The sequence below is a fragment of the Suillus subaureus genome, assembly GCF_016647635.1.
Source record: "Suillus subaureus strain MN1 chromosome Unknown BJ212scaffold_19, whole genome shotgun sequence".
NCBI classification, from domain to species: Eukaryota; Fungi; Basidiomycota; class Agaricomycetes; order Boletales; family Suillaceae; genus Suillus; species Suillus subaureus.
In genome coordinates this window covers 678021-698660 of record NW_024538575.1, presented here as the reverse complement: position 1 = coordinate 698660, position 20640 = coordinate 678021, and the positions used below count along the sequence as shown (strand labels likewise).

Genomic DNA, 20640 nt, shown 5'->3' with positions numbered 1-20640 from the left:
GGATAATGTGCATTGACGAGATTTGGCCAAGCATCTGATCTTGTACGATGAACATGTAAACTTGACGCAACTTTTTGAGAAGTTCGAGTACCGCCACGTCGTGATCAGCTTGAGTTAGAATAATCTGCACAAATGACTGCTGGGCAGTAGAAGATAAGAAGAGAGAAAGAAAACATATTTTGGCTGCACAAGACAACACGCCCAGTGCCGTCTTTGCATATGGATGTACCTGTGAAACTAGATTAATTCCGTTCCTATCAAGAGGAAGACCCATACATCTGTGATCTTCCCGATAACATCGTCGAATATCCTGAGAGGTTTGAGATATGTGTCCTGGATAATGTCAGCAGCATCGAGATCCGCTTGTGTGTCTTTGCCAACAGACGCTACAGTTATTGCAGGTCCCGACAGTGTATGCATGCGTTGTGCAGCCTGTTGTGCATCCTGAAGTCCCGATTGAGTATCGGCCTCCACTTCCACACCAGACGGAGCAGCCTGAACCTGCGCAGCCACCAAAATTTAGAAAGAGCACAGAGACTGAAGGACAAGTTTGAGAAACCTACCTCGTTGATATTTGGAGTCGATGAAGCACATTCGATGGAACAGGTTATGGCTGCGGGAATCCTTCGAGCGCTTGTTGTAATCTTGGTCGTATTTCCAGGACACTCACCTTCTCCAGGAACCAGCCGACTCTGCCACGGGGTCGATGCTAGATGAAGGACGTGTCGATGCCAGTGTCGGGATTGGAGTGAACTAAGTGAGCCTCCACGAGCTATTGCTTCGCTAGATGTACCGGTTTCTTGAGTTGAATTCCGCGATGAATTGCCCTTCCTCATTGTGAATAGCAGCTGACGATCAGAGTCAGTATGTAGCAAAGTATGTAGCAAAATGAAGAAAGGTCGCGTCGTACAGCAGTTGAATGTTAACGTTGAACGTCGAACCAGTGAAAGATGCGTTAAGTCACGTGCTTCAGAGTCCTACACCCCTTGGCTTAGGCAGGGCCTCCTATTCCCCAACCTCCAAGCCACCTCCACTCAGAATCTTCCACGGAGAAGGTTGGCGCTCCCTTCAAAAGATGCACCTACCGCATTAAGTGTAATATTGTTAAGCTACGGGTACCAAGTCCTGCTACAATGGCAGACGCTGCCGACATCGTTCTCTCGATCCTTTCTTTTCCGAATCCCCCTCTACCATGTCCTTGGATAGATCTGGCATGGCTTACTTGGACACCGCCTGGATGGATTTTGACAGCATCAGATTCCAGACGATGTCAAACAAACCTTACTCAACCCATCTTTTGGAGCAGATTTCGAAATTTATTCAAAATCATCGGATTCTATCAATCGGCGATGGGACCCATATATAGTAGCCACGATTCAATAGACCTCACATCTCCTATCTGCAAGACATCAGAGCATCCGGATGTCCATGGCGGATATGGTGATATCTGGTTAGGACCGGTGGATGAGCCTTGAGCCTGACAGCGTGCCATCCTACTTAGGTCTCGAGGTTTCGCTTAAAACCCTTCGGGATCAAATTCTGGAAGAAGATGACCAACAGGAGAAGATGAAGGTCAGGATCAGTCTTAGTATTCTATCCTTCGAGGTAATTCCACATCGCAAGATTCGAAACAGAGGCTATGGGAGCTAAGGATATGGAAAACTTCGACGACGAGAATGTTCCACCCCTCTAAGGGACGCCGGGTTTTGGTAAAGATATCGCTACGGTTTCTCCGTGGACACATAGTGGATCTCTTAATCAATATATGCACCTGCATAATGACCTCGCAATTGAGAATTGGTCCAGGATCGCAAGCCTTTTATGATAGGGTTCAAGAACCATTTATCAAAACACTTCTGTTACTCAATTGTGGTCACTCATACACCGTACAGTGCACTCGAACTCAGTAACTCATGGGGATCTAACCTGTGCAAGCGGTGTTTAGATAAAGAAGTGTGACACTCAGTTGTATGTTAGTCCAATGTGGTGATTTATCAATGAACGGGCATGCATCGCAAGTTTCGGTCTATCGAACATCCTCATAGAGTTGCGGGCATTTTAAACCAGCCCAGTCGCACGGTGGGCGGTTCCTGAGATGCTTCTTCTGCAGGAGGAAGGCCATGATTGCCCTCATTACTCAACCATGTGGAGTGATATGTGTCTACTCTTTTGGAAGTACCATGCTTCAGGACCCGGTATGCGCTTCTCTTCCTATGTTACCGGAAACTTTCCTCTTCAATACTGCTTCTCAGGTGCTATCAGGAAAGATACCGTACTTCCGTCCTCGCAATTATCATCAAGTCATCGCTGCTATTGTACACGGAAATTTTCCTATGAGCATAGTCTTACATAATATCATGCGCAGTTGAATGAAGCGTTCATACTTGAGTAATCCTGTGAACGGTTGAAAAATATCCAGTGGGCACTCCTCAACGGGGGAGGGAGTGATAGATGCAAGGTACCTTCATTCGTCATGAATAGCTGGTAGGTTCTGCGTTTTGCCACAAAACATCCTAGATCTGGTTCGTCTAGTTCACAACTTACATAAATGTCCGCAATCGGACTTTCACAAGTTATCCCGATTCCCGTATCAAAATCTCCGCGTGTCGCAAGTTGCTTTAGGTTACTTTTTTTCAACTCCCCCACGATCGCCAAGGTGGCAATATGATTATCCTTGCGTTTCAGCAAGGAAATATCATGCTGCGTACATAGTACCTGATGAATGATTGCATAAATAGCTGTTAAATGGGGCTGGTATATAATGGCATTAACGGATCGCTGCTCATTCTCGACGCCTTTCTTATTGCCTCATCAAAATGGATGTTACTGACTTGGAAGTGTTGCAGATGTGAGTGGCATGCGCACGCGCAGTACGGACCTGATTGACCATGTATCCTGATGGCGGCTGAATACTCCAGGTTCTCGTGCATTTACGCTACCCTGGCGGGAAATAGTGAGCATTGGCTGTAATGTCTTTATCCCCAAGCTCAGGACGATAACACGATATCCTGAATCCAGCTATCCTGATATATGACCATATGATGATCCTACCAGACGAAATCGCCTTTATATGGTGTCGTCCGAAAGCGCTGTCCGCAGTGTTATTTCTGCTCAATCGCTATGTCGCTCTCCTTGCCAATATCTGCGGCTTAGTTATGGATTTCCTGCCTGTTTCAGATGAGGTTCTGTGATTTCGTTATGCACGTACTAAATTGGCATGCTCACAACTTCTTTCTGTAGAGGTTTTATTTTAGTCTCGTGTGTGTCGCTCTGCTCAATAAAGCCTTAGTTGTTCGAAATATACGCTGTATAGACAACTGGTCATTTTTACCCAAGCAATCATTGGTTGTCGTGAGTTAAATTCATTTGGAGAAACTCTTATATTGAAAATTCCAGTCATAATGACCATTCGCACTTATGCTCTCTACGGCTGTAGCAAGCGCCTGCTTGCTTGGCTGATAATTATCCTCGTTGCTCTTGCAGGAGCAGCTTCGGTGCGTGTTCGTATAGAATTTTATACTCTAAGATGCATTAATTGTTTCTAGGTGGGGACATTTGGACGGTTTTCAGGCAATACGGTCATCCTGCCAGGGGTTGGTTGCTACGAAACATATACAGCAGAGACGTACGCTGTTCTCTTTGACGTTCTGTACGCCCGCTCAAAAGTTATTGCAGGTCTATCCGTCAGTAAATTCTACATCACGTTTGTATATACAACTTGATGTCATAACTGCAGGTCTCGGGCTGGCATGGGTGGCCCTATTTGTCTTCGATTTACTCATTTTCACCCTCACAGTGTACAGGATTTGCAAAACTAGAGGTTTGCTACGACTATCCCTGGTCACCAGGAGAAATGTTATCGATACCATATTTCACGATGGTAAATAAATATTTCCTAGTTTCGGTGCTTTCAACACTGAATTAATCGAATGTAGGTGCGATGTATTTCGGGTGAGGTTACTAGCGAGATCGTGAATCGAGTGATTCTGATCCGCGTTCCTTCAGAGCGATGGCATTGTCCAATATACCGAACATCCTGACGTACTACGTGAGTCGCTAGTGAATACTGATGTGTCACACGAAATGCTCACAGCTTGAATCAGGTCAATTCAGTGAGCATGGACTCGCGTTCTGTATTAGTTTGACTATTTCCTGATGAGTGGCAAGGGTATGATGAGTGGCACCCTCGGCGCATTTACTAGTTGGTGAGTGATTGATGCGATAAACACGGATCAAGATAAAATATGACCTCGGAGCAGCATGTCCGTTACTCTCATCTCCCGGCTAATGCTTAACCTGCACAAATCTATCGACACTGGCATTTTCTCCACCCTCGCCCCGGACGACGAGAGCCTCACTGTCATTACCACCGGGGTCAATGTACAGTCCGCGATTTCCTCTTACCATTGGTAGATTGGTAATGGATTCTGTTTATGGATGCGAAGTTGCGGAGATTGTTGTGGGACTGGAACCGCAGGTATAGACGACGCCACACCCGCGCCGGTGCGCTTATTGTAAATCTCATCTTTGGATGTGCCCTATATGTAGCCAGTATGTTCAATATAATGTACAAGCCGTGATGTCTGGTCATTGCGTGGTTTTGTGAAAGTAACAATGCCAATTCAACACGGGGTGCGGTAGGATTGAACGAAAGAATAGAATGTGGGTTGTTGAGTAGCTGAACACAAGATCTGCTTCCACAACGGAAGTTACGAACTGCAGAAGCAACGGGAGATGCCGAACTCGACGTAGGTAGGCTCTGGTAGGGACAACAACCGCTGTGGAGTGCAAAAGATGGTTCTAGCAGCGATATCTATCCGAACAATGTAAGATAGAGCACGGTTGTTGTGGAGTCATGATATATGCCAATCGATCAAGACCCCGGAGATAATGTTGTGGATCGGAGAACCTGTCTTTCCAATAAGCATTGGGATACTGAGTAATCTATACAAAGGCTGCCGTGGACCAGATATGGCTGGGGATGGATTCCCGGCCAACTGTCAGCGCATCTGCGATATGCAAGAAAAAGGATAATTCAGAGCAAGCTCGTGAGGAAAGGGCGTGCCCGAAGTGGTGACTCGAAAACTGGCTCCGCCACTCGACTTGTCCGTGGGGTATAAGCCAGGCTGGTCACGAGCCTAGGTGAAAGCCTGAAACTACCTGGGAGCTATGTTGACGATTGATCAATAAACTACCATCAGATCGATCATAAGCGGCATGCAGATTGAAGGTGTATCAATAAGATTCCTGGAATTAGGCTTTCTTGGTACCCATGCAACAGTACAAGCCACTCGTTGTCATGAGATAGAGCGCACATTCCTGTATGGGTACGGTCCACTAAAGTCTAAAGTCACGATGAGATGAAGGGGAGGTCCGTTTAGATGAGGTTAGAACCTTAAACATTTCTTCAAACTCAGCTAGGACCTGAAGTCAACTTGTAATGCTCATCGACCTCGACATCCTCTGACAATCTGATATTTCATTCTCAAAACTGCTGTTCGTGTCTCACCCGGTCATGCCTTCAACGATGCTGTATCCACGAGCGTCTTAGTTGGGCCAAGTCCTTAATGCCCCTCATCCACTAAAATTGGGTTACTATGCTCTCGCAGGCATCTTCATCCACAAGCGCCACGCCTTACCAGTGCTTGCTATGACGATTTTCTTCGTGGCAATGTGTATGTCAGATATTGTTCGAAGCCTTCAAACGGACAATGCATCATTCACGCTCCGCCATCGTGACAGTGGCTCACATCTACTAGTTGCTTCCACAAACTGTACGTGTATGAACTCCGCAAACATTTGTCCACATGGAGCGTCTGTCCACAACTTGAAGCGTCCGTCCACCGCAGAGAACAATGGTACTTCCACAGCCGTCAGGAATCGTATATATACTAGCACAGATGCCTACCTAGCATCATCATCACTCCAAGGAGAACCAGCATTCACCTCAGACAGAATCACGTAGTATCCCCTGCTCATATTCCTCTACAATCAGTCATTCCAAGATGGTGAGCCTAATCACGTGCATACCTCATGCATCAAGACTGAGTTCGGAACGTGTAGATCTACGTTTGCTCCGCTCAGGCTGGTTGCACCAAAACTTTTACTAAATGTAACGAATTCAAGAGACACAAGGCTGCACATTCACCCGAGTCCGTGGTTATCTCGTATGCCATACAACTCACTGACATTCGCTCACTGCCAGCGCCCATGTGTGCCGCTTTGACGGATGTGACTTTGTAACGTTGTCAAAACCCAGCTTCGAAATCCACACCGACAAACAGTAAGTGCTCATTCATAACCGTCGACAATTTCACCGAATTAACAACAACGATTTTAGTACTGGCAAACAGCGGTACGTTTGTCCTACAGGTTGTGGCTTCAAGACCCACAACCCTGCCTCCCTGACGCTCCACCGCAAGGCAGAACATGGATATGTTCCTAATCCGCGCCGCCCACGCCGCAGTGGTCGTACTGCCGCCCGGTCCGCATCTTACACGACCTCGTTGACTTCATTCCAGCCTCAGCCTCAGCCCCAGCCTCAGCCTCAGCCCCAGCCCCAGCCCCAGCCTCAGTTCCAGTTCCAGCCTCAGCTCCGGCCCCAGTTCCAGTTCCAGGCTTGGCCCCAGCCTCAGCTCCAACCTCAGCCCCAGCCCCCTGCTCCCAACCAACCCCAGCAAAACCCCAACAACATGTTGGGAGTCATTCACGTCAGGCCTAACACAGTGCAGGCCTATACCGCCCCCGCCCGCGCCAATGGGTGGCAGCCCCCTGCCGCACCTCAGTATTACTATCAGTATTACCCCTGTGTCGCGCCAGGTGCCCTGAACGCATACAACATGCATGCCGCGCCCGCAGCAGGTGCCAATGGGTGGGGTGCGGGCTACCAGGGTTATCCGTACAGGTATTATTAGTTCGCATGGATTCAAGAATCGGTTTTGTTCCTTTTTTCTCGACTCAATGGACGCAAATGCTGTCAAGGACTTGATTTCTCGCAGGAAGGTTCGAAAATGGACAAATTCATGAATAGGAGGAGGAAGAGGACGCGTACAAAGACGACCATCGGACCTCATATATGCGCTCTTCAATGGGTTGTGGACAAGCTGCGAGGATTATTCTGCGGGTCAGATGTTACATAAAATATGGCGTCGTGTCGAATTTTCTTGGTATCACTTGGCGAAGTTGTAATTATAATCACTTGGACTTCAAAGCTGTCGTTAAGAGAGAGGCACATCACACACAATAAATCAACCAGCAGGTATTGATTGAACGCACAACATGAAGGCGGTCGCTACGTAGTATAACCCAACTAACTACAAATATACAAAGATAAAGATCCTATAGCTATTTTCCGTCTAAATGCTGAGCGAAAGCAATGGGAAAAGATATTGATGTATGTAGATGAGTATGAGACATAGTCTAAAGGAAAGAATATTGATCGTCAGTCTCGAAATCACAGATGTTAGTATCGTGGAGACGCGATCAGGCTGGCACTACTGAGACGGCTTGGTCTCAGTCACGGTCTCCGGATTTGCTGTGTACGGGGGTAACGATGTCGTCGATAATGAATGCGTGAGGACAGGATCAGGCCGTGGTCCGAGACTTTTCTCAGCGGTCTTTTGCTCCCAAACGATGTCGCTGGCGATGAGTCCAGGGGTAACGGGCCGCGACGACGTTGGAGTGTTGGCTTGGGAGCGGTTGTGGACGAGATGAGCACGGACGAGGTGGCCGGCGGCAAGAGCACTAAGCAGCGAGAGTTCACCAGCCATGACGGAAGCAGCAATAATACAAGCAAGGCGCTGCGCGTTGTGGCCGGGAGTGGTGGCGTGTGCACCCTTAATCCCAAGCATCTCAAGAACGGAGCCCTGGGGACCAAGAACAGTACCTCCACCAACAGTGCCGACCTCAATCGAGGGCATAGACACAGTCATAAGAAGATCTTCACCATCGTTGGTTCTACCGATAACTATCAGTATCAAGCACTACCAGATGATAACAATCGTGACTTACGGTTCCATGAGGGTCATACAATTCGAGCTCTCCACGTTCTGCGCAGGGTCCTGTCCAGTAGCCAAGAAAACCGCAGTGAGGATATTTGCGGCATGGGCATTGAAGCCACCAATCGAGCCCGCCATAGCACTGCCAACCAAGTTCTTCTTCGTGTTGAGATTGCAAAGTGCTTCAACCGTGGTCTTTAACACGCTCTTGACAACCTTCCCAGGAATAACAGCCTCAGCCACCACACTCTTTCCGCGTCCCTCAATCCAGTTGATGGCAGCAGGTTTCTTGTCCGTGCAGTAGTTGCCCGATAGAGCAAGCGTGATCATCTCTGGGAAATACTTCTGCACGACCTCAAGCGCCTTCTCCGTACCCTTGGAAATCATGTTCATGCCCATAGCATCACCGGTGCGTGTTGCGAACCGGACAAAGAGCGTGCGACCAGCCATGGCAGTCTTGAGGCGCTGAAGCTTGGCGAAACGTGACGTCGATTCAAATGCCTCACGGATGATCTCAAAGCCTTCTTCCGAGTCAATCCATGCTTTAGCTTCTGCGGCCATGACGATGGAAGGGAAGTCGATTGCAGGTCCGCGTGTCATGGCGTCGTTGGTGAGGACAGTTGTGACACCTCCGCCTGCATTCAGGGCCTTGCAACCACGCGAAGTAGAAGCAACGAGTGTACCCTCAGCAGTAGCCATGGGAATGTGGACGAGCTCGCCGTCGATATTGAGAGGGCCAGCAATACCAAGAGGAATAGGGATGTAACCAACAACGTTTTCACAGCACGCGCCAAGGACACGAGAGTAATCATAGTTGTGCATGGGGACATCCGAGTACTCAAGAGATTTGGTGTCAGTTGCACGAGCTAGGTATCACGTTAACACGAGTATCGCTGAGATAGGGAGACAGACTTACAGATCAATGCACGACGGATGGTCACAGCCCGCTCGAGATCACCAAGTACCTTCTCCAACGCATATGCCGCAATCTTCCCGTTCTGTGCAAGCATGACAACCTCTTCGTCATTGAGGGTCGCAAGAGCCGCCGACGCAGGACGAGGCCCATTCTCAAACACCTCAATGCATTGCTCCAACGACCGGACAGGGAACTGAAGCGGCTGGTCCTCTTTTGGTACAGGCGCAGGTAAGGCTTGTGCGCGAAGCTTCATGTCAAGCATCTGTGCAGACACGCCAGTAGCAGCGGGAATTGCGATGGGTGCAACGACGCGCATAGGGCGGATAGCAAGGGGACGGACGATAGGCCTCTCGGAATCTGAAGAACTCGGTGAAGGAGGCTTCGAATCACCGACCACGAACGATGACCGTCTGCGTGCACCAGCAGCCTTAACTCCAGGGGTTACAATCTCCTCATCATCCTTCTCGCGTTTCTCAGCAACGACCGATCTGAAGCGCACATTGTTGGGCTGTAGTCCACGCATGGCACCCTCAGCAATGCCCTTGAGAAGGTAACCATTGAGTGCGACGCTGACAGCGAGGACAAGGACGATCCACTTTGACAAAATGGGGTCGCCGACGAGCGTTGTCCAACCAGTCATAAAGTTCTCGATAGCCTCGGTAGATCTGAATAGTGCACGGGGACGAACTGGACCTGGCGGCGTGACGCGGATGTACAAGGGCGGGGCGATTTTGACAAGGAGATCGGCAGGTGCGGAGTTGGATTCTACTTCCACCTGAAGAGTCGCGTCGACAGCGGCAAGGTTGGCGAGCACACTCGCAATGGCAGGAGAGGTAATGTCGACCCTGTGTGATACAGAGGTTTCGCGTACTACAGAGTCGATCAAGGTCTGAGTCTGGTATCTGGAGATGGTCGCAGGTGTAAGCGTCGTCGCGAAATTCAGAATGTGCAGTGTCAGGAAGGATGCGATCTATTCGATCACACATCAGTGTGATAGGAGAGGTCAGTTGCGGCAGTGACGTACGAGAAGAAGCTTCAGACGTGCGAGGGGATTCTCTTCCTTAACTTCTGGCGGTGGGCTGTTCTTCTGTCTGAGCATGGAACCCTTAACACCCAATAGACTCTCTGAGAGCTGACGGCTAAGGCTAGCGTCCTGGGCTTGGGGAGGTGAACGGACAAGGGCACTTGGTTTGCGTTCAGTCAAATTGTTTGAGCTCCGGGATCTTGTCATGTCACGAGCAGCTTTAATCCTCCGGACCTAAGACAATCAGACACCATGAGCGTTGTTCTGGAGAACAATTAGAGAAAGAGTCATGTTGACCCTAACCCCCAGTTGTTACAAAAAAGGAGATCACATGACTACTAACCTCGACCATAATTGCCAACATCGCGGCATAGAAGGTGCCGAATAGAACACAATCCAGTGTCAGGGTCAGGGCCGCAAGCGCGCAGAACTCCTTCAGACCACCAACTTTGCTTTTCGCTCCCATCGAGAGGACTGCGATCTCGAGGGCGTAATCACGCAAGATGGCATTACCGCTATTTTCGATGGCTTCCATAACTACTTCGCCAGCAGGTTTCATCTGACCACGCCACCTGCCCTCTTTAACGGGAGATAACAGATGAGGGTGGTTGAATACAGCAGCTGCAAGACGGAGGGGCTTATCGAAGCCAACCGTGCAGACAAAGAAGGGCAGAGCTTCTGTGAGACTAATTGGATCCAAAGGAATCTCAAGGTAATGTGAGATGGGGAGAGCGAGCATGAATGCGAGAATGGATGATGACAAGATTGCAATGCTAAGTTTCAAGTTGGAACCAAGTGCGCGAGCTGAGAAGAACAAGCGAATGAATGACGCGTGCATGAGGATGTAACCGACGAGGACGAGCAAGATGTCCACTGAATCCGCTTTCTAGATTGCAGGTGAGTACGACGAGAACACAACATGATAATAAGCTACTGACCTTGGTAAGCTCCCAGAATCGTACAATAAGGGCCCGTGCGGCGTAAGCCATCCATTTACCACCTTTCATTTCTCCGATGGTCTCCGTGACGTGACTCTCTATTTGGTATCTGACTCCAAATTCATCAGCCGAGAACGTGGGTTGATGGTTCAGCGCGTCTACAAATGCATCGCTAGCACCAGCAGCAAAAGACAGCGTGACCATCTTCGACCGGGAAGTCTGGAGGGATGCGGTGGTGAAACATGAAGCGGGTAACGATGATTCACCGGACACTGGATAATAGCATAGGGATGTATACGTCTCGCCTGATGGGGTAGAGAGCTCATGAGCTATATGGTGCGTAATATTGTCAATAGATTGTGATAATGATACGAGGTCGACAGGTGCGGAGTCTGCAGTAACCTGGTAAAACAATAACGTGTTACAATGATGACGGTAAAAATAGAATGGACAGATACTGACTTTGACCGAAGACTGAGCAGGATCTAATGAAAATATTAATTGTTGTAATTCCAATGGACGGGAATCTGCTGTTTTAACGCGTTTCAAATACCAGTCTTCATCGACGCCGACCCACTCGCCATCACGCAGTAACGCATGAGCTGGACGGAGTGTTGAAGGAACAGACGGAGCGAAGAATGAAGAGTGCTTAATTGCTGAAAGGACCTGGAAGTAAGCGAGAGTTCCGACGATGGCGAAGAAGACTATTGTTTCAATTGGTGCAAACACAGTGCGCCCAGCGAGAGGCTGGAGAATGGAACGCATTGTGGTGACCTAGAGAGACTAAAAGGTGGGATGGATGGGAGATGATATCTAACGCGTCAGAAGCTATTAAAAAGAAACCAAAGTCGGTCAGTAATTGGATACGAAGCGAAACAAGTCCGAGCAGTGTTGGGTACTCACCGTGAGGGACAACACGCTCGCCCGAAGTTGCGATGAGCAAGTGCCGGAGTCGGCTGCCTTGTGTGATGGCGGCAGGTTATTTAGCCAGTCTCAATAGAATGAGAGGCCTTGTGAGGAATGTAAAGGGACAGAGACAAGGGAATGGTACGACGGTCATTTCTCACTTTTTATTTACATTACATGCGGTAATGTAATCGGCTAATTATGGCCCACCAAGACCCCGATCACCTCCCAAGTCGGTTCGGTTCTCTTTCGTCCCTTGGTCGCACTGCTCTTCACACCGGCCCTTTATCTTCAGCTTGGACCCGAGTTCGCGACAGACCCGGATCCAATATTAGTTAGTTGGTCTTTCCGCTGTCCTCGCTCATGATAACATCTTACTGAAGGTTAAGATACAGATCAACCGCCACATCACATATAGTCGTTGCCAACGTTGGATGCCAGTAATCTTATTCAATTACACTCGCCAGAGCCAGCTCACCAGTGCATCAGCCTCGGGGTCTCATCCAGTTTTGGCTTGTCTCAACGTTGCGCGGCGCTCACGGTGATTTGGGGAGATCCGGTATCAGTATGCAAACCGATGATGATGCGGCGCAGTCTCACAGTACCCAACAAGTTACAGTTTACCACGTACTTGTCTGCTATCTCAAACTGAGACAATGAATGTAAGCCCATGATTCCACTTTGGACCTAGTTATTTGTATCGATATCTACACGAACAGAATCGATAACACGAAACGTATTGTACGTGTTGTACGTGTTTAGACTGGTTAAAGTTGTGTGTATCATGCGCACGCACCGGCATGCGCTCATATTATCAGTGTTCTCCTCCGCATCTCCCCAACCGAACATCTTATCTTGATATCAACCTTGATATCTTTGACAACACAGCAAACTTTCGCGTTCCTGCATTATTCCTGTAGAATTTATTACATATTTCATCACTCTAACCAATACAAACCACAGCCCTGCTGTCATAGGAGGCTTCCCAACATAGCTTGATAACCTCCGTCGAGCACCCTTCCACATTACACACACCCAAGCATTTTTAGCGCTATATATCACTGGCTATGTTGGCCAAGACAAGGCAACAAGACTCATCACTGGCAGCCTTCCTAATACCACTCCACATGAACGCAATGTTTCCATGTAGGTCCTATGTTCCCTTTTCGTTTTCATCATAATGGTCTCGCACCCCTTCAGGGCGGACAACCACTTGCCAGTCATGGCATTCTTTTTTAGGTACTGACTAAGCCATGTCTTTCTGGTACTTATCTGGGCCAGACTCTGCCAGAGTCCGCGGCTCGACACCATGATAACATTCAAGTACGTTATATGCCTCGTAATCCTTGCTAATCTCCCGTCCCTAGGCTTTATGATCGGACTCGTATAATATTCGGTAGCTAACCGAAGCTTCTTCAGCTTCAAAGTCGCAGCGCTTCTGATCAATAACGACACTAAAAAAATTAAATCGTACCACTCCGCTATGAACCAGTCAGCTACCGGCGTCAACCTGCCCAATCAGTCGTGCCACAGCACGTTTATATCCGGGTATTAAAGTTTCTGAGCAACGATTCAATGAGGCTTGGGCAATTGATTGTCCTGATTATTAAATGGTTGTTCGAGTGAGTGATCATATGGTTAACGTTCACCTGGGCCCGGATCATGCCAGACAGCCGATGATTCTAAAGCTGCGCCATCGATTCCCAGGATCCTCAGAATCGCACAGCGTCGGGCCTGTTTCCCATCCCAACGGGTCATCGCAACGAGTCATCTTGCGATTGTCGATACCCTCATTCTCAACGTGGCCTGCACAAGTATGTATGTGGCAGACTTTCCTTAAAGCTTTCAATGAAACAACGTCACCTTCCGTAAGATTCCAAAGTGCCGTTCTGACTCGCATGAATTTGAAAAGGCTCATACTGCCAATCCGTGATGCCTTTCGAAATGTTACCCCACCACCGTAAATGATCCTGTGTCGATCTACGCCCATGATGAGTATACGTGAGCATATGACTCATTTCATCTCTGGATCGACGACATTCTACTCTGGATCGACGACATTCTACTCTGGCACTGCCAGCCTGCAATTGCCTACACCAGTCTCGATTGACATTAACATAACACGCTGAATTTTATAACGACATCATGCATGTGTGCCATGACAAAGAATCGACTGGCATGACATGTGCGTGATCTTCACAGTGTAGATCATCCGGTCCTCGGCAAAGTAAACGCTGTCATCCATAGTTTAGAAACATTTCGAGTACTTTCTACACGAGGCGGTGGCCCCGGACATACACATCCCGTGACCCGGGATGAGCCTCGTGATTTTAGCTTTACACCGCCTCAGTTGTGCTTCTTAACACCGCCACGGACCGGCTTCAAGAAGAGACGACAGTAAACCCGGAGCTGAAATTTACATCCTGTGTATGGGTGCTCGAGAAGAAAGGGGTATGGCATAAATCGATCAAAATGCACGCGCTACAGAAAGTCCCTACAATCACAGACCACACAAATTAGACTTGAGAGGGGGTGGTGACCATAAGTGGCACTTGTTCTATGATCGTATGCCACAAGTGAGAGGCGCGTTGTCCTATGATCCAATACCACACGGAAAGCCGGTGGTACCACATGCGAAGCCAGTCCCGCAGGAGGGACCCAATGTGAATACGATTTGCAGCCAGTATGGGCCACATCGCTAGAACGACTATGGCGACCCACACCGGATATGCAATCGAGAAGATGACAATGCCAGAAGTGCGGAAAATCACAACAGACAATGCTGCAGCAAAGAATACTATTCTGTCGAACAATGAACCGCCGACCCATTTAATGTAGCCGGAAACGCACCCCCAAATCAGAAGTCCGAACGGCAGACTAAGCATAAGGGGAAAGCTTTCGAAGCCGAGCACAGAACCCGCCATTCCTACTAAGAAAGAAACCTGTGGACGTCAAGAATATCTAAGGATAAACAATGGAAAGATGAACATACTATTGCTTTAGGGGAACCTCGTAGGCTCTTATTAACTTGTCCAACTAATAATAGTGTAGCTATTAACGAGCCCAAGGCGCAGAGGGTGGACATGTAAGATAGAAGGATCGCAGGCGATTGGGTCTGGACAGATGGGACCGAGAGAAAGCTGATATCGACAGCAAGCATCACAGTAGACTGAGATAGTTATTAGCTATTATAACAATATGAAGCAAAAGTACAACTCACAAATATCGTATATCCATTCCAATCGCTATTCAGCTTGTCCATGTACTGCTTCCACCGCGCATTAATAATGCGTCGGTCGACCAATATCTTGTGGAAGGCCCTGCTCTGAGCACCAGGGGATCCAAACAGAATAGCATTCATGGCACGAAAAATCATGTTTTTCGAGGAGGCGTCGGATTCTCCGTATAACGATTGGTCTACGTCAAGTCGGGCACCTGGTTGTCCACAGAAATTCACAAACTTTGTGTTGCCTAGCAAAGTAATCAGGAAGTGGGGATTGCGAATTATTAACCGAAGCTCACAGAAATCTCCCATGAATCGAGCTGAGATCGGTAAACATATCAGAAACAGACAACCGACCGTCTATGATTGGACTTACCGGCGATCCACACGGAATGCTCGCGCGTCTTGTTAGCACTCGCTGAAAAGACAATCAACGATGACCCCACATCAGGGATCGACTTACATGTAAGAAGATCGACGAGGCTGAGAACACTTGCGATCTGGTCCGAAGTCAAATATGTTAGGGATGTTGAAGAAGTGATGCTGTCTATCACGAGTCGATCTTGTAGGGTGTGAAACACTTATTACTAGTCTTTACTCACCTGCCTGAGCAAACAGGACGAGTTCTTTGAGTTCCACGACAATGTCTTCCGGAAGAAAGCGTCGGTTTGGAAATAGCTCAATGTGTTTCCTGCCAACACCATGGTATGCAAATCATGTGAAGCAAAAAAGAGCTGTTGCGAAGTGAGCTCATTGACTTCAGTCAAATGAGGTAACATGCGTACTTCTAGAGGTCATACGCACCAATACTGCGATTCTAGTGCATACTCTAGGAACGACATGATTACAGGAGCTCGAAGCGAAAGTATTCCACGGAAAGAACTCACTGATATGGCTCTTGCGCTCCACACCCCGAACATTGTTCATAAGGTGATATGATCTGTGGTCTTCGAACCAGAAAATGACGCGTCTTTCGTGGTCAACAAAGTAGTAGCCCCACATTTCTTCGCCATCCTCCACCATGAGCTCTAATCCTAGCTCGATGAATGGATCCAAGGGGATGCTTGCGTTGCGCGCTTCTTCGTAGGCTTTCTCAACAGCTTTCTCAATTTTGACTGCAGTTCCAGGATTTCGAACATTGGCGTCAGTGAAAACTCTCTGGTGTGTAATTTGAGTGAATCCATGCACTAGTAGCGGGTGGTAAACATACTTTACACGACTGATAGAAGATCAAAGCCCCTTCTGGTTGCGTGAGCGGCTCCCATCCCGCTACCAGAGCAATCTCCCTGCGAGTCCATTTCAGTTTCGTCGCCGATTCTCACCGGCATGCTTACTCTGAACAGTCCAAAGGACCTTCCTCGACCAAGAACGCCTCATACTCACCTTTACTGCAAGTATGAATTAGAACGGTAACTCGCTCGAAATACAATTTACGTACACTCGCACATTCCTTTGGTATCGGTTGACTTGTTGGGGTGTAATGGGAGTGAGAATGATATCAAAGGTCTGGCCTGGTGCCGCAAGAGGCAGTGGCGTGGCAATACCCATTTCGGGGATGCTGGGTTCGGATGCAGAGCTTGGCCTCGATGGCACAGAAGAGTTCGGGGGAGAGTCTGCATTAAAACCTGCGTCATTTAACCCTCCACGAAGTCCGGGAGTTAGCATCTGAAGATTCTGGATGTTCACTCTCGGCTGGGACTCCCAGCTGTGTAGACTTTGTAGAGGTGCCTCGAGCAACGGCACTGCAAGGCTCACAGGAGGCGCCGGCTCGGAGCTGGGTTGATTGATCCCTGGCTGAGAGCTCAATGCTAAACCGCCAGACCGTTGGCGAAAATCTTTTTCCTTCCCGTTCACGATAGATTGACAGTATCGGATCAGTCGCAGGAAGACAAGGAGGAGACTCCTGTACGATCGAAATGCGGCTGTCTTGACAATGTACCTCAGCCAGGAGACAAACATGCAACTGTTCTTTCCATGGATGATCATGATGGAAGAAAATAGAGCTGAGTACGAAAACTAAGTAACTTTGTTTCAAACAAGTAGGTGAGAAGAACGATAGGAAGGGGTAGGAGAATGAGCGTACGGTCCAGCGAACAGCACGCGATACACGTCTTTGAGTGGCGCCGGAATCGTTCTGAGCGCTAAGGTTGTCTTAAGACCCATCTAGCCGATCGCTCCTCATATAATGTTGAGATCAACTACGGAGGTGTTTTGCCACCAATTCCCGCAATGGGGGACGCGACTGTGGTGGAACCGGTTGATTGTGGAACGAAAAGTGAGTGCATGCCAGTGTCGTAAGTATTGCTAAGACGACGTAAGCACATACTCGGTCACGAGTTGATACATGTAAGTACTACTCTGTACTACTACACCTACAACTCGATAATGGTATCATCACAGAACTCGACATACTGGTGCTTAAAAGAGGCCGGGAGGCTATTTTGTGGATTATGTAGAAGAGATAGACAAGCCTGGAATGTCAATCCCAGATCTAGAGTTGCCAAACTCGGTGTGGGACTATCCAGGAGGAAACTAAACTAAACCAACTTGCAAAACATCATATACGAACTGTATGTGTGTCGCGCCACAGAAAGTCCCTACAGTCAGACAACACAGATTAGACATGAGAGATGATGGGACCCGTAGCCTGAGGTAAAACTTGTTTTATGATCCAGATCCTCAGGTGAGAAATGTGAATATCATTGGCGGCAAGTATGGGCCACGTCGCTAGGACGAATACGGCAAACCAGATTGGAGATGTAATCGAGAGGACGACAACGCCAGAAGTGCGGAAAACCAGGGTGGACAATGCTCCAGCAAAGAACGCCATTCTGTCAAAGGATGAGCCACTAATCCGTGGGATGTGAGCCGGAAACTGACCCCCAAATCAGAAGTGCAAACGGCAGGCTGAGCATCAGGGCAAGGCTTTCGAGGCCAAGAATGGACTCCGACATCCCTACCATGAAAGAGGCCTGTGGACATGAATAATGTAGGTGATACAATCAAAAAAGAAACTTACCACGTCTGCAGCAGAGCCTCGCCGGTTGTCATTAACTTGTCCAGCCAAGATCAGTGAGACCATTAAAGAGCCCAAAGCGCAGAGGGAAGACAGATATGCTAGGACGATCGCGGGCGTTTGAGTCGCGACAGCTGGGACCGCGAGAAAACTAATATCAACAGCGAGCATTACAGTAGACTGAGGTGGTCATTGATTGTATGGCAATATGAAACGAAAGCGCAACTCACAAATATTGTATATCCATTCCATTCGGTGGTAAGCCTATTGATAAAATCCTTCCATCGCGGTTGAACGATGGTTTCATCGACCCATATCCTGTGAATTTTCTTGCCTTGAGCATCTGGGGATCCAAATAGAATGACATTCATGATACGAAGAATGATCTTTTTGGAGCGAGTATCATGTTCTCCATACAACGATTGATCTACGTCAAGTCGGGCACCTGGTTGTCCACAGAAATTCACAAATTTTGCGTTGCCTGGCAAAGTAATCAGGATATAGAGATTGCGGACTACTGGTTGAAACTCACAAAAAAGCCTCATAAATCGAGCTGAAATCAGCAAACATATCAGAAGCAATCAACTGACATTCCGTGATCAGACTTACCAGCGATCCACACGGAGTGCTCACGCTCCTTGTTAGTACTGTCTGAAAAGACGATCAACAATCACCCTTGCACATCAGGGAATGATGGACCCTTAAGATGATTCACAAGTTCAAGCATACTTGCAACCTCATTTGGAGCAAAAGGTGCCAGACACGTTTCGGAAGTGATGTTTTCTATCACAAGTCAATCGTGTATGGCGTGAAACGCTTATTGATCTTTACTTACCTGCATGAGCATGCATCACAATTTCTTTGAGTGTCACGACGATGTCTTCCGGAAGGACGCGCTTGTTTGGAAATAGCTCGATGTGTCTCCTGCCAACGTCACGGTATGTAAATCATGGGAGGTGAAAAAAGGGCTGTAACAAAGTGTGAGCGCATTTACTTCGGTCGAGTGATGGAACATGCGTACATCTGGAGGTCACACGAACCAATACTGTGAATCTAATGCATACTCTGGGAGCGATGCAATTACAGGAGCTTAAAACGAGACTAGTATTTCGTGGAAAGAACTTACTGACGTGGCTTTTGCGCTTTACACCTCGAACGTTATTCATAAGTTCAAAGAATTTGTAGTCTTCGAACCAGAAAATGACACGTCTTTTGTGGTCAACGAAGTAGTAGCCCCACATTTCTTCGCCATCCTCCACCATGAGCTCTAATCCTAGCTCGACGAATGGATCCAAGAGGATGTTTGCATTGCGCGCTTCCTCGTACGCCTTCTCAACAGCTTTGTCTATTTTGACTGTAGTTTCAGAGTCTCGAACATTGGCATCGGTGAAAGCTCTCTGGTGTGGCTTCAGCAAAGCCATATACTGGCAGCAGGCAGTAGACACACTTTATGTGGGTGATAAAAGAACAAAGCCCCTTCTGGGTGCGTGAATGGCTCCCATCCCGCTACCGGAGCGAGCTCCCTGCAAGTCCATTTCAATCTCGTCGTTGATTCTCTCACCAGCATGCTTACTCTAAACAGTCCAGAGGACCTTTCTTAACCTCAAATGGCTTGTACTCACTGTTACTGTGAATATGGATTAAAACGGCAGCTCACTCGACATAGTATAATTTGCGTACACTGGAACACGCCTTTCGTATCGTCTGACCTGTGGTTCGGGTACAATGGGAGTTAGAAAGATATTCAAGGTCTGTCCTGGCGCCGTAGGAGACGGTGGCATAGCGACAACCACAGGGATGCTGGGCTCGGGCATAGAGATTGGTGTGGACGGCGCAGTGGGGTTCCGGGGAGATTGCGTATCATAAGCTGAGACATTGATATTCGTCCCCTCATAAGGCTCGGAAATTGACATTTGAACGTTCGTTCCAGGTTGCGACACTCGTAATGGCACTGCAAGGCTCACAGAAGGCGTCGGCTCGGGTTGGTTGGCCACTGGCTGAGAGCTCAATGCTAAACTAGGCCGCTCTCGAAAATTCCCCTCCTTTCCATTCACGACAGATTGACAGTGTCGGATCACTCGCAGGAGAATAGAGAGAAGTCGCCTATATGATCGAAATGCAGTTCTCTTGATAATGAGCCTCAACCAGGAGATAAACATGCGAATGTATCCATCCCGCATGGCGACGGAGGTATTGAAACGGGACCAAATGCAAAAGATCTTTGTCTGCTGACGGACGAGACAAGGTAAAGCGTTGTAGAGTGGTAGTCTGGAAGGGATCGATAGGAAGAGGCACTAAGTACACAGACAACCTGGTATGATGTGCTAGTTGGTTGTGCATGTTGACATTGCAAGTTGAGTTAGGTACAGGATTACATAGCGCACCGGCGCTAATTCATGTCAGCTACTACACGGAATTCCTGATAGTACTCGGTCCTGCTGAAGGGCTGAGGATGAAATTATTGAAGTGCAATATGATCATGATCAAGCACTGGATTTATCTCATTTAGTACTATTCCAAGCAGTCATAACCTAGTACTCGAGAACAACTGTGTAAGCTGTAACTGTATGACATGACGGGAGAGTGAGAGTGCAAGGACTACTAGTACATGTAAATGCCA

The 20640-nt window shown here is 48.1% G+C and overlaps 7 protein-coding genes across 7 annotated transcripts; 3 read left to right on the top strand and 4 right to left on the bottom strand.

Annotated features, from left to right (window-relative positions):
- Window positions 1–3176: 3176 nt before the first annotated feature.
- BJ212DRAFT_265959 (uncharacterized protein) lies at window positions 3177–4286 on the top strand. The gene is made up of 9 exons (XM_041342786.1): window positions 3177–3351; window positions 3397–3494; window positions 3546–3625; window positions 3676–3683; window positions 3737–3880; window positions 3936–3951; window positions 4006–4048; window positions 4104–4205; window positions 4257–4286. Exons 2-8 carry the CDS (start codon window positions 3402–3404, stop codon window positions 4143–4145), a joined length of 426 nt encoding a protein of 141 aa, XP_041192376.1. The 5' UTR covers window positions 3177–3351; window positions 3397–3401; the 3' UTR covers window positions 4146–4205; window positions 4257–4286.
- Window positions 3812–4589, top strand: BJ212DRAFT_1360530 (uncharacterized protein). The gene is made up of 5 exons (XM_041335886.1): window positions 3812–3880; window positions 3936–3951; window positions 4006–4048; window positions 4104–4205; window positions 4260–4589. Exons 4-5 carry the CDS (start codon window positions 4156–4158, stop codon window positions 4411–4413), a joined length of 204 nt encoding a protein of 67 aa, XP_041192375.1. The 5' UTR covers window positions 3812–3880; window positions 3936–3951; window positions 4006–4048; window positions 4104–4155; the 3' UTR covers window positions 4414–4589.
- Window positions 4590–6005: 1416 nt separating this feature from the next.
- Window positions 6006–7219, top strand: BJ212DRAFT_1507966 (uncharacterized protein; the record flags this gene model as incomplete). The annotated part of the gene is made up of 4 exons (XM_041341629.1): window positions 6006–6008; window positions 6064–6167; window positions 6206–6283; window positions 6341–7219. The coding sequence occupies 4 exons, from the start codon at window positions 6006–6008 to the stop codon at window positions 6912–6914; spliced, it is 759 nt and encodes a 252-aa protein (XP_041192374.1). The 3' UTR covers window positions 6915–7219.
- A 20-nt stretch (window positions 7220–7239) lies between these two features.
- On the bottom strand, window positions 7240–11917 carry BJ212DRAFT_1360526 (hydroxymethylglutaryl-coenzyme A reductase-domain-containing protein). Its single transcript, XM_041335885.1, has 7 exons — window positions 11338–11917; window positions 10876–11277; window positions 10281–10823; window positions 9938–10171; window positions 8914–9883; window positions 8011–8863; window positions 7240–7956 (listed from the first exon to the last, which is right to left on the bottom strand). Exons 1-7 carry the CDS (start codon window positions 11638–11640, stop codon window positions 7494–7496), a joined length of 3768 nt encoding a protein of 1255 aa, XP_041192373.1. The 5' UTR covers window positions 11641–11917; the 3' UTR covers window positions 7240–7493.
- Window positions 11918–11946: 29 nt separating this feature from the next.
- On the bottom strand, window positions 11947–12928 carry BJ212DRAFT_1360523 (uncharacterized protein). The gene is made up of 3 exons (XM_041335884.1): window positions 12544–12928; window positions 12177–12443; window positions 11947–12119 (listed from the first exon to the last, which is right to left on the bottom strand). Exons 1-2 carry the CDS (start codon window positions 12581–12583, stop codon window positions 12301–12303), a joined length of 183 nt encoding a protein of 60 aa, XP_041192372.1. The 5' UTR covers window positions 12584–12928; the 3' UTR covers window positions 11947–12119; window positions 12177–12300.
- Window positions 12929–14297: 1369 nt separating this feature from the next.
- BJ212DRAFT_1481757 (uncharacterized protein) lies at window positions 14298–16990 on the bottom strand (the record flags this gene model as incomplete). Its single annotated transcript, XM_041340313.1, has 13 exons — window positions 14298–14583; window positions 14632–14723; window positions 14774–14950; window positions 15002–15252; window positions 15304–15324; window positions 15381–15422; window positions 15468–15551; window positions 15607–15695; window positions 15809–15833; window positions 15892–16162; window positions 16215–16290; window positions 16339–16392; window positions 16443–16990. 13 exons carry the CDS (start codon window positions 16988–16990, stop codon window positions 14298–14300), a joined length of 2016 nt encoding a protein of 671 aa, XP_041192371.1.
- Window positions 16991–17621: 631 nt separating this feature from the next.
- BJ212DRAFT_1481756 (uncharacterized protein) lies at window positions 17622–20200 on the bottom strand (the record flags this gene model as incomplete). Its single annotated transcript, XM_041340312.1, has 13 exons — window positions 17622–17835; window positions 17885–17976; window positions 18024–18200; window positions 18251–18501; window positions 18553–18573; window positions 18630–18671; window positions 18720–18803; window positions 18856–18944; window positions 19061–19085; window positions 19147–19417; window positions 19468–19543; window positions 19594–19647; window positions 19701–20200. The coding sequence occupies 13 exons, from the start codon at window positions 20198–20200 to the stop codon at window positions 17622–17624; spliced, it is 1896 nt and encodes a 631-aa protein (XP_041192370.1).
- Between the last annotated feature and the right edge of the window lie 440 nt (window positions 20201–20640).

Excerpts from the sequence above, each read along its gene's own strand:
- BJ212DRAFT_265959 (XM_041342786.1), top strand. The coding sequence starts at position 3,402 with ATGACCATTCGCACTTATGCTCTCTACGGCTGTAGCAAGCGCCTGCTT. Across the intron at positions 3,495-3,545 it reads CTCTTGCAGGAGCAGCTTCG|GTGGGGACATTTGGACGGTT; the intron begins GTGCGTGTTCGT and ends AATTGTTTCTAG. Across the intron at positions 4,049-4,103 it reads CGAACATCCTGACGTACTAC|GTCAATTCAGTGAGCATGGA; the intron begins GTGAGTCGCTAG and ends AGCTTGAATCAG.
- BJ212DRAFT_1360530 (XM_041335886.1), top strand. The coding sequence starts at position 4,156 with ATGAGTGGCAAGGGTATGATGAGTGGCACCCTCGGCGCATTTACTAGT. Across the intron at positions 4,206-4,259 it reads CTCGGCGCATTTACTAGTTG|CATGTCCGTTACTCTCATCT; the intron begins GTGAGTGATTGA and ends ACCTCGGAGCAG.
- BJ212DRAFT_1360526 (XM_041335885.1), bottom strand. The coding sequence starts at position 11,640 with ATGCGTTCCATTCTCCAGCCTCTCGCTGGGCGCACTGTGTTTGCACCA. Across the intron at positions 8,864-8,913 it reads CATCCGTCGTGCATTGATCT|CTCGTGCAACTGACACCAAA; the intron begins GTAAGTCTGTCT and ends CGTGATACCTAG. Across the intron at positions 7,957-8,010 it reads TGTATGACCCTCATGGAACC|AACCAACGATGGTGAAGATC; the intron begins GTAAGTCACGAT and ends AGTTATCGGTAG.
- BJ212DRAFT_1360523 (XM_041335884.1), bottom strand. The coding sequence starts at position 12,583 with ATGCCGGTGCGTGCGCATGATACACACAACTTTAACCAGT. Across the intron at positions 12,444-12,543 it reads TACACACAACTTTAACCAGT|ATTCATTGTCTCAGTTTGAG; the intron begins CTAAACACGTAC and ends TCATGGGCTTAC.